Source organism: Sinohyriopsis cumingii, unplaced genomic scaffold, assembly GCF_028554795.1.
Source record: "Sinohyriopsis cumingii isolate HCF-2022 unplaced genomic scaffold, ASM2855479v2 utg001110l, whole genome shotgun sequence".
In the NCBI taxonomy this organism is placed as follows: domain Eukaryota; kingdom Metazoa; phylum Mollusca; class Bivalvia; order Unionida; family Unionidae; genus Sinohyriopsis; species Sinohyriopsis cumingii.
In genome coordinates this window covers 1,406,413-1,418,845 of record NW_028315961.1, presented here as the reverse complement: position 1 = coordinate 1,418,845, position 12,433 = coordinate 1,406,413, and the positions used below count along the sequence as shown (strand labels likewise).

The 12,433-nt window shown below is 34.9% G+C and overlaps 1 protein-coding gene across 3 annotated transcripts in view; it reads left to right on the top strand.

The window, feature by feature from the left end:
* The window catches only part of LOC149772833 (nephrin-like), a 311,073-nt gene that overhangs the window by 261,932 nt on the left and 36,708 nt on the right, over positions 1-12,433 (top strand). The window contains exon 18 of one of the 3 annotated variants that reach the window (XM_089947219.1): positions 3,356-3,384. The exons of the other annotated variants lie outside the window; for them this stretch is intronic. Within the exon in view, the coding sequence (XP_089803345.1) occupies positions 3,356-3,384 (29 nt within the window). The remainder of the gene's footprint in view (positions 1-3,355; positions 3,385-12,433) is intronic. 3 annotated transcript variants of the gene reach the window in all.

Here is a 12,433-nt window from a genome sequence, read left to right as displayed (position 1 = left end):
ATATGGAGTAGATTAGTGTAAGTTGTTGTTTGCCATTAAAACAAAATATCATAAACTTGGTAATCATGGAACACAAGTGTAAGATCCTTTACACCAAATGTAAGGCAAGAACTGTGAATACCACTTTTACCACTGAGCATTACTGGGCAGCCTTGAATTTGTGTCCTCGATGATTGTCAAACACATAATAGAAACAAAACTGGGATTTTGAAGATGCAGCAAGCCATAACTATGACAGGGATGAGCCTTTAGAATGATAACATGATAATTAAGCAAGGCATAATTCCTGCTAATATCATCACATCCGTCTATGGAAGAGCTTGAAAATGGTCGGGTGAGTACAAACGTCAGTACAACGAGTGTCTTGATTACCTCATTGCAAGAAAGCAAGAGAACAAACTGCTGTAATGACTTCCTAAATGTTAGCAAATCTGCCGACAAGTACTACTTGGTAACCGGAGGAAAAACAGATAATGGTCTGTGGATTGAATTGAATGAAGGAATGAATTTTAATGTTTCTTTATTATGATGCTCTCGTGTGTAATGACATAGGAAACACAGCTACTCTGCTGCTAAGAGGCATTTCTTTCAAAGTGGATTCTGCCATAACAGCTTACGATGAAGGAAGAATTTATACGTATTATCTTCATGTCAGTAAGTTGTATTTTGACAGTATGTATGTTAATTTCAAAGGTGATCATGGATAAAATATTCTATTCTCCAAACTCATGTCATGGTTACATTTTCAGAAACAATTCTCCAGTGAATTGTAAAAGGTGTTTCCTTTGTACCATGGAGACACTCGACCAGAATTACATAATTTTTAGCAGATATGTGATAACCAGCTTTTTGTATGATTGCTTAAATTCAGAACCTATACATGCTTTAAAGAATGCATCTTTGACATGAGGAAAAAAATTTCCGAAAAACTTAATCATCTACCAACAAAGTCATAAATAGAAGTTTTAATGAAAGCAGAAATAAACACATTTTGATTCAAAGCGGAAAATATCTTTCGGGCCACTGAAACACCCCTATAAATTCGCTTGTCCTTTGGGCAAGGAATTAAATCATTCTCTATTCCACATCAAAGACAAGGCAGTAAGAGATGTTAAAAACTCTCCAAACCTCATAGACATGTTCAGATAAAGAATATGAAAAGATGAGCTGTGAGATAATTTTATGTTTTTGATTGCTATCTTGAAAATTGTAAGGATGAACTGAGATTTTTGTGAATGTTCCAAGTCAGAAATTGATTTGTTTAACATGTCACCAATATTGACGATGAGGCAAGAATTTATGTTGGGGAGAATTTTACACTTGTACTCTTTGAGCACTTCATCATTTTTTGAATGTGAAATATAAGTACAAATCAAATAACAATTACTTGAAGGTCAGAATTCTCAAAGTGGACAACAGAAATCCAGACGCAATTGTCAGTTTTGTTCCCATCAACAATTTCATGCATTCATTGTTCAGTGTGGATTTGTACTTGAATAGCATACTGGTGAGCACTTAACCCTTACTGAGTGTACCTGGAAAATCTCTTGATGTATGGAAATAAGCCAAGAACACAAATCTCCATGCATCCCTGGTATCAACTACTGACACATCGAACAAGTTCTATGACACAGAGTTGACTGCAGATGACAATCCTCATGATATTGAATTTAATGACCATGGAAAGACATTAAACAAGGATGAAGCTTAGAGCTGATGGATTGTTTGTAATTGGATATGTGGTTACAAGATAAGTAGTAATTTTGTTGAATGGAGTGGAGCACTAGACCAAAACGTTGTATCAGATGAGTACAAAAATGATGAAGCTAGACTTATGCAACATTTGTGAAAGTCTCACTTAAAGTGGGAAATGATATCAAACTTGGAGCATAACTAATCAAGAGTCCTCTATGATCACTGGAAGTGAAAACATCTACCATTGCCTCTGGAATCTGATCCAAGATCAAAGATCACATTTTCTAAGAACAGCTACTCGTAGGCATAGTCGACAATGCAGCCCTTACTGGAACCATCAATTAAAGTCCTTTTAAGTTCCAACACTTTAGCTTGTCCAAGATAGAAGTCACCCATGTTGGCCAGATGTTTGGAACCTAACATTGCCGAGAAAAGCTATTTGAAATCCTACTTGGCACTGTTTAAAGCAGTTAGGCACCAGCGATTATTTAAGGGGTATACTCGATGTGGAAGTTCAATTTGCACTAGCTATAGTGAACACAGTAAATATTATGCAAGCAGAATTTGACAATACTTGCTTACAACTCTTTGCTCTTAAATTAAGTAACAGAAAAAGCGAAAACCAACAAGTTTAGTAAAATCCAACAAATAATGTATTTCCCTGGCATATAAAGTGAAAATTTAAAAAGAACATACAGTATTGTGAATTTATCCCAAATAGTCCTATCACATGTCTAAACTAAAATGGTGTTACAAGTGAATTCCAGTATTGAATATGCTGATGTACCAGTGATATTGGATTAGCTGGTGTGCCAAGAGTCTTGATGTATCACAATAGTGATTTAGCTCAAGACTGTCAATGAGCACTATTTAATTCCAACAAATAATTTAAAGCAAATATTCATTTCAAATTAATTCTGAATATAACCAAACTTAAAGATAGGAATAAATAATTTTCATGAAAACAACCTTTTATAAAATACATAAGTTGATCAAGATGTGGGTTAAAAGTTCATTTGCAGAACATTCTCAGTTGTCAACAAGATCAGGTTTGTTTGCATAAATTTTAGCCAAAGACATGAGAAAGGCCAGGTAGACTATATCTTTTTACCAAGGGGAAAAAATCAATGTCATGAACTGAAATCCCAGTAAACATGTTATTTGCCAATGATCATTATCCTAAATTATCATCTAAATTCATGTAGATGTGTAATGTGTTGTTTACAAATGATCCTTACAATGATGGACTAAAGTTAAAAACATAATATAAATATACACAATACTTCAACTCATAAAAAAGAAAGATTTATGCAATCAAGCTTTCTTTTACATGTTAATTATATATATATATATATATATATATATATATTAAGCATTACATTGGGAGAAGTCTAATGAATGACATGCAATAACTAAATAAAATAAATAGTACTTAGAGACACAGGAAAGTGATCTTCAATCAGATTATCTTTTCCCTAGATCATCACTTGCATTTACTGGTTCTTACCTGTTATACGTGTGCTTTATGTGTGATTTCCATGTATGTATATCGATTGTACAGTTGCATCATATGTACGAACTTAGTAGATATAAATGTATCTATTTACTTCTCATAAAGAAACATACATTGATCATACAAGTATCTCATATTTGCTTCCAGGTCTGAGGGCATAAATAACGTTGAAAGTGGTAGGTGTATATTTTTGTCCCTCTTTTCAACCTCCATGCTAGATATTCATTATTTCTAAAGTAAATTTGTGAGCAATATTTTGGTAATTAGAAATGTACCTGCTTTATAGGAGTAAAATGATTCATTGATATATCAATGCATCGATACTTTTGTTGTAACAATACACATATCGATACAAGAGATGGAGAATCGATACAAAACGATACTTACTGTATGTCAGTTATTTTAGTCTTCACCCTGTCATGAATAATTTTTATTAATTTAACTTGTTATTCATGAAATACAGAATTCATCTGAAACAGCATTTGCAGTCCCAGGCACTGATATTTATTATTACAAACGAAAAAGACAATTGAGAATACTTGCTCGCCATCTACAAATTAGAACAAAGTGACATTGTTTCGTAATATGCCCCAACCCATTCCATGCTAATTATCCTAACCCAGCAGCATGTTCATCATATAGGATACATTCCAATGTGTTACATATGTATAATGAAGTACTTTACTCATAATTAAATAAACACTTTTATGCGAAGTTTTTACGTTGAATTTTTTCTTGTTTACTTGGGTCAATTTGAAAGCTACAATATTGGTGTGTCACACGGAAAAATAGGTTACATTGAAAACTCATTGGTGGATGGTCCAAGTTAAATAATTACTACCAATCAGGAATTAGTATAGCTTATTCCTTGCATGACAAACAGGAAATACTAGCAAAGTAACAGAGAAACTTCACACAAAAGTCATTGATATGTAGTACTTAAACAGAGATGGTGTCAGGGTTGCAGTTGCGTCAATTGTGCAAAATTTGTACAAATTTGCATACTTGGAGAACAGTGATGTGCAATAACTCCTGCAAATTAGTTGAAAGTCCTGCATATGAAAATGTGCTTGGTGAAGTATACAATTTTTATTTAATTGTTCTTGTTGCGACATGTGTTTTATTGCTAGGCAACTGGTTACATGTCTGGGGTTTGCAAGCGTGACATGAATGGTTGTTTAACTAATATATAATTAGCACATTGTGCCATGGAATAAGCATTATATGGTGTAGTTTGAACCTTCCATCATGAATGTTTTACAAATGCGTATTTAAAATACAGGCTACAGGGAAAACCCAAAATGTCTGATTTCCGGTGTTGTTCATTAAGTTTTCATTCAGCAGATACTGGCTGGCAATAGTGATGAAGACAACAATTTTTCAAGTTATGAAATATATTGGATTATTGGACCTGGAAACTGTTAATATAGATACCAGTGAGTGATTCTTGAGCCCGAAAATGGTTATAGATACGAGTCATATGTACATGTTGGATGGATAAAAATAGGTGGCATGATGGTCAGTCTCCCATTCAGCGGTATTTCGATTTATAAATTTAGAAAGGGTAGAATACTGAGCATATTTAAAATACAGATAATTTAAAGTAGAATGCAATTTTCATTTTTCTGAAAATCAATATAGCACTGCGGATCATGGGCTCCAAAACCATATATCCTTATCAGGGTGAAGATATACTGAATAAATAAGGATGAAAAAGAAGAAATTAATAATAATAATAATAATAATAATAATAATGATAATAAAAAAGACTTTTTTAGAGAAGGTAACTCAGTTAGTTACAGACCTGATCTACCTTGAGGCCTTCTGTCAGTTATGTACAATATATACAGTATATACAACATGATGTGAAGAGTCTGGCTTGACACTAAATAATTAAATAATTTTAAAATTCAAAGTATCATGTTGTTGTGGGGTTTAACGCCATTTTTCAGCACATGATAGGCTATGCATGGCGGCCAGTATTAATGGTGGAGGAAGGACCCGGGAAAACCTCAGGATGAACCACCGACCCACGAGAAGCTACTGGCAAGCTTTCTCACATACCCACATTTGGTTGAAACCTAGACTCGAACCCACGCAGACAGAGGAGAGATGGCAGTGATCCGTAACAGAGAGCGCTTTAGACCACTCGGCCACTCGGGGCCCCTCAAAGTATCAAGCCTGGAACACGTGCACAGGCATCAGTGAAAACATAAACATATAGAACATAAAATATCATCCTGCATTGAAAAATTAAGAAGTAAAGATATTTATTTGAATACATCTCTCTGCACAAGCACACTATGGCATTAATGGACTAAAAACCCTAATACTGCATTATGGAACATATAAGAAATCTGGCACGGTAGTCAGTAAACTACTGATTCAAGAAAGTAAGTTTATGTTAGTGAAAAATCCTATTCTGGAGCAGATGTATCCAAAAGATATCTTTGAGCTTTGGAAAATTGCAAATAACGGTCACAAAGATCAGTTTCAAGCTGAGAAAGCTAGCTATGCATATGCCCCTTCAGAAGGAAGCACATAAAAATATCCTTTCACAGCTAGATAAGGAACAGAGTATGCTTAGACATAACATATTAATGCTTATATAACTAGAGGTGATATCTTTTAAAGACATTAATTGTAAAAGAGCTCTAAAAAAATGGAGCAGGAAGAAAGAGAGACAGACATTGAAATGACCATGTACTCTTCCCCCTTCTTTTTTCTGTGACAAAGGCTGAAGTTCCCCTTAAGATAAAATCCTGTCATCATCTCTCTTTAAATTGTACATGGGGAACAAATTTGGAGTTTCTCTTTTTATGTAGAGATATTTAACCAGTGAATGAAGGCGCTGATGGAATAATAAAATTAGCACAGAATCAGCAAGCGGGCAGATTTTATAAACTGCTCAAATTTATCACTTTGTGTAAATAGTTTTAATAAAAACTATAGAATAGGACAGGGTGTTGTCAATAGCTTTCCTTCTTCACTAACAGATGCAAGTACCTGCAGCCGCAATAGTCATTTGCACATGCAGGAAGTAAAATGTGATAGCTTTTGTTGGTAGTCATTCTCATTCCCAAGCCTGGATTTATTCTTGATGAGATTTTCTTTGCACGAGGAAATTGCTTTATTTCTTATGTTTTGAAGATAACATTGTAATGTCTTCCAAGTTTAAGTAAGACATAAAATTGGTAATTAGATGTTTTCAAAGCATTTATACCGTGCAAAACAAAAGCCCTAGTGACTAAAGCAAGTTCAATGGAGCCACCATTAAACAGCCTAAAATGTTGAATAAAACTCACTGACTACCAACAGGTTCTCTGTTTCAAAGTACTTTTTTTTTCTTGTCATCGATGAGAACTGCATAGGAATATATAACTATATCTCTATCTGTAATCTGCATAATAGAAATACAAGCAGTATGTCAGTGTGCATAAAGGGGCACCATCTATCTTCCAATGATGGAAAGAACATCAAGTTCATATGTGTATCTTTATGTATCATATCACAGGCTGTGTATCATGAATCGTATCGATATATCGCACAAGTGCATCATTTCACCCCAACTGCTTTCAATGTTCTTTTTAAAAAATGAACTGGGTTACAACTGTATATTACACCAACATACTGTGTCAGCACATGCTGGGACTAAAAGACTAAATTTGACACAAAACAAACTATACCATTGGGTAAGCAATCTTTTGTTTGCATTTTCTGTAAAAGTAGACTTACCTGTAAATTTTTCCTTTCCATAACTCATTCAGCTGGGAATTTATAATTGTAATATACAGTTGACAAGTAAAATTAAAAATCCTTCTCTCTAACAAACATGTCCTGTTTCAAGTATTTCCCATCAAATCTGAAACTATCTTGTAAATCTGTATTGATATTTGACTATAGAAGGTAATCAATCTGTTTTCAGAATATATCTATGTCTGAATTTAAAATGAAATACAAATGTGGCAGTTATCTGGCAGGTCTTTTTAAAAAAAATAGTCTGCATTTATCAGTCTTATATATATATATATATATATATATATATATATATATATATATATATATATATATATATATATATATATATATATATCTTTGTAACTCATGGTGTATGATTTTATCAAATTGTTATATTTTTTATTCATGGCTGTAAGTTATACAGAACGTCTTTAGTTAATTTTGTTTACATGACCTTAATATGTTAAAGAGCATAGTTACATAGGATCTATAAAAAGATATTTACGTATGTGATGACAATCAATAATAATAATAATCTTAATAATGAGATTTAAGTATTGGTGCCTATAGCTTTAGTTTATTTGTGGTTAATGGGATTTTTATGTTTCTAGAATTATTCTGTATCTTCCCATATGTTGGCTAGGTCACTTGAATAGGCCAGTTCGATGCAAACTGAGTATTGTTTTCTGTCAGGTGGGGTCTATTGCAAAATAATTGCAATATATGGTGTATATCAAGAGGATTGAGCCATCAGTTTCATTCCGATTTTGGAGTCATTCACATTTCTTGTCATCCTGTTGTAAGTCTGCAGATGTGTTTTATGTTGTAGATATATAATATTCCAGAGGAAAAACATTTGTTTCGAAAAAATAGAAAGTGCTCATTAGTTGGTCTATCATATTCTTCTGAAACTGTTATAACTTATTTGAAGGAATTCTGGACAATGTCATCTTGATGTCACGGTTTTTGGGGGACCCGTACAATACCAGTTTTGAAATTTATATGGAAATATTCAGTTAGGACTTTCATAGACTTTTATGAGGGTTAGTTTGGATTCACTTCATAATACTGTAAGTTCCCCTCAGATTTTCATTATAACTTTGATAAATAAATTACTGGTTAAGTTTTACAAAACTTATTTGTTTTACTTTATATATGTGTGTGTTCGTTTGTGTATGTGTGTGTCTCATACACACATACCGTTTTATGGAAAATCGTTGCTCTCTCGGTGGACATTAATCCCTTAATGCAGTTTCCATAGTGGTCGTGGTTTATCCATGTTGTAGCGAATAGTGGACAGATTAAATTGTATTGCATTAATTATAAAGTCACAAAGTCACAACAATATAATTATGTACATTGCATGAAACTTACCTATCGGTTCAGCTACAGTACACAGTGCCATTCAATATTCTAAGACTCATCCATTAAAAAGAAATTGTGAGAGATGGATAATACATTTCTGAGCAAATAATGATGAGACTATTTAGATGCTTCACAAAATTTACAAAATTTAATTATTGTAATTTTAATGAGAGATAGAGGTTATGTTTTTTAAGCAGATAAAAAGAAAAAGAAATAACAGGCATGTATTACCAGTTCCATTCCATTATGAAAATAAAATATGTGAGATATCCCGAGTTATTATTTGTGTAAACTGGGTGTTATAATTACAACGATTCAATCCTTAGTCAATATAGATTTAATTTCTGATGCAGGGTATGCAGCAATTTATAAAATCTACAACATATAAAGCAAACATTCAAATTCAAATACAAGCAAGAATTACAATAGAGACAATACACAACTTCACACAATTGATACCCGAGGCAAATATCATCTGTAGTTATAAATTATTTACAGTCCTTACCAGAACTAAGACTTCTGTATAGTATTTAGCTTATAATTACAGTGATATATATTCTACAAGTGCTACATACTGGAGAGAGTTTTACAACTGCTCTCTATGAATATAAACTGCATTGAGCAAAAGGAGAATTAGGGCGGGATTAGTAATGCATGCCAACATGCAATGTATGTGCTTATATACCATGCACATGCTATTATGGTGAACACCTTTATTTTTTGACTCGCTCTACCTACTTGTATATACATGTATATATACATGCTACATGAGATGAACTCCACAAACATATTCTACTACATATTGTAATGCACAGTCTAGCAGGTTGTATACACTGTAAACATATAATGACAAGACAACACATACAACCGATATAACTTTTATGTTGAATATAACACTGGCTACATTTGGTCCAGTCCACGATAAACAATAACCACCTATCAGACCATAATGCAGCTTATTCCCTGCATGTCACATAAGTATTTGCAAAGCAACAGAGAAACTTTGGACAAAAGTGGTTATTAGATGATCTTAAAGTATGTAAATAGTACATCGGAAACAAATTTTGAATGTCTTTTTTTTGCTGAGATGTTTTATCAAAGGCTGAACATGCCATCAGAATAAATACAATTTCGCATGTAACTGACAAGGGAACAGATTTCAAACCACACGAGTTTGTCACATTGTGCAAATTTAAAAAATTTTAGAAGGGGACTGGGTGTTGTAAATAGTTTTCCTTCTTCACTTACAAAAGGAAGAGCCTATGGCTATGGAGTTCTTTGCATCTGCATGAAGTACAATATTTTACTGTTATTCATTCCATCTCCACCACACGGACTTGTTCTCGATGAGATTTTACTTGCGCGCAGAAATTGCACTATGTCTTTTGTTTTGACAGTAATGTCTTCCAGCCTATCTTAGCACACAGTCTGTCAAAGAAAGGGAAGATAGTCTGCACAGAATATTCTATACACCAATCTAAAGCAGGTTCCATATTGTTTTCTCCAACTTTCCCTTTTACATTTCGCTATTCCCTGACCAGTGGGTCTGCACAGTGGATGCTTTTAGATTAAAATGGAATCGTCTATTCACCAGCACGGGTGCTTTTGAAAATAAGGAATTCATGTTGATAGCCACTCTGTGGCTGCAGTATTCATGTTTCAGTTATATTATTGATTTGCCAGTGGATTGTCCCATGGCTTTGTCCTAGAGTAAGAATCTCCTGTCATAGTGCATGGGGCTTTCTCCTGCACAGCATCCCGCATATTCGCTGCCTTCATGCTTGGCTCATCTCAAACAATCTCTCCGGAAACAATAAGTTCTCAAATAAATTTGCAAAGTGCATCATTCAGTCCAGTGGATCCTCTATATCTAAAATTTATGATGCCAATTAGAGAATCTTTTATGATTGATGAAGTAGGATGCATGTTAATCATAGCTGTCCCTCTTTGAGCACAGTGGCTGATTTCTTCTCTTTCTTTTTGAAGAGAAACAATGCTTGGTTTCTACCTACAAGTCTGTAGTGCAGCCCTATCCAATACTTAACTGTTCAGGACAGGCTCAATAAAAAGGCCTCATCAAGTGTTTCGAGCTACAAAGACCTGTGTCTCACTTGCTAGTGCCCAGACAGATTCTTTCTTGTGTCTTGTGGTCTCTAAATAAAATCCCATATGAATCTTTGAGTGATGCCTCCTTTGAGAACCTTAACCTCCAGGCTGATTTTTTTGTGTGCTCTTCTTGGCGTGTGTGGAATAAAGAAACGAGCTTCATGCCATGTCCTCAGAGCATAAGGTTCAATGAAAAGTATGAGTAAGTTTATTTCCTTTGCCATCTAGGTTTCTTACAAAATATCATCTTCCATTGATTGCACCACTCCCAGTGGAGATCCTCAATCTCAGTTTTATCTATGCTGGGGATGTTTGCCACAGACCTTTTGTTCTGTTAGGTCATTATGTTTTTATTTGGCAGCCTCTAAAGAGAGAAAAAAGAATAGAAAGCATTGTTCTCCATCCCCCAAACATTTAAGTGTTCAATTGATATTTCAATTTACATCATTTCAAGGTGGATTGCAATAGCTATCAAGAGAGCTTATCAGTTCCTTACCAATGTGGACCTTTCTTTCATGAAAATTAAAGACTATAAGGTTCCAACCATTGCCATCTCATGGGCCTGTCTAACTTATTGATCTCTGGACATTTTGATACAAGTCATATTTTGGAGCACTACCTTCTCCCCCTTTTTTCTGTCCCTGTGAAGGCATGTTTGATTGGGTATGATTGTCATAACTATGGCCTATGTGGATACCATCCGTATTGTTTGTTTTCTTGTGCCAGTTGTAGGATCATCAGCATCCCACAAAATTGAGAAATTCAGTTATGCAACAGCAGCAGATTGTATCATCATCAACCCCTTAACCCAAGAGGTCACTGGGGCACCACAGTTGACTTTACAGTCAATTCTCTCCATCTTTCCCTGTTCTCTACTGCCCTTTGGGAATCTCCAAATCCCATGCCTGTCCACTCATTACACCTCTTTTTCTGTCTGCGTCTTCTTCTGCATCCTCACACTGTGCCTTGCAAGATTGTTTCTGCCAATCCAGATGATCTTGAGACATGACCGTACCACTTCAGTTTATGCTTATTTTTACAGTGGTCAAGAGGTCTTCATAGGATCCGATAGCTCATTGGATCCGTTTGAGGACTTCTTTGGATACATGGTCAATGTATGAGATGCCACAGATCTTGCAGCAGCATCTCATTTTGAAGGCTTGAATCTTTCTTTATAGATCTGATGTGAGCATCCATGTTTTACAAGCATACAGAAAGATGGATATGATAATTGAGCACATTAGCTTTAATTTGGAACCAAACGTAATGTTGGTATCTTTCCATATTGGTCTCAACCTTGTTATTGCTGTGTTGTCTCCTGCAAAGTAGTGCTGGTTTGAAGCCCTAATCTGTGATAAATGATCCCAAGTACTTGAAGCTTGTGAATCTTTCCAGCTTCTGTCCACTGACCTTTATTTCTGGTGTTGTTTGTCATCAGTTTGCTTTTTTCGGCACTAATCTCCATACTGTATGCTGTGGAGGTTGTGTTGAGACACTCAACCAAGTCAGCCAGTTCTTCTTCATCTCCTGCTAAACCATCAATATCATCTGTGAAGCCAAGGTTGGTGATTTTTCTTCCTCCAATGCTGACAGAGCCCTTGTGATCATGCAAGGCATCCTCCATGATCTTTTCCAGGAAAATGTTGAAGAGTGTAGGTGACAGTATACACCCCTGACTGACTCCAACTGATGTTCAAAACCAATCTCCTCTGCTTCCAGTGATGAGGAAAGCACTGACGGCTTTGTCATAGATGTGTTCAACAACCTGCACCAGGTTTGATCTTATGTTTACTTCCTCATAGTTGCCCATAAGGATGCATGCCTTTTGGCCCTATCAAAAGTCTTTTTGAAATCTATAAAGACATGGTATAGATTCTGCTGGTGCAGAAGGTATTTCTCACAAAGGAGTCTGAGATTGAAGATTTGTTCTGTGGTGCTCCTTCCTGCTCAGAAGCCTGTCTACTCTGCAGCAGTAATTCTCTCTGCTTGAGGCTTTAGTCTGTTGAGAATTATCTT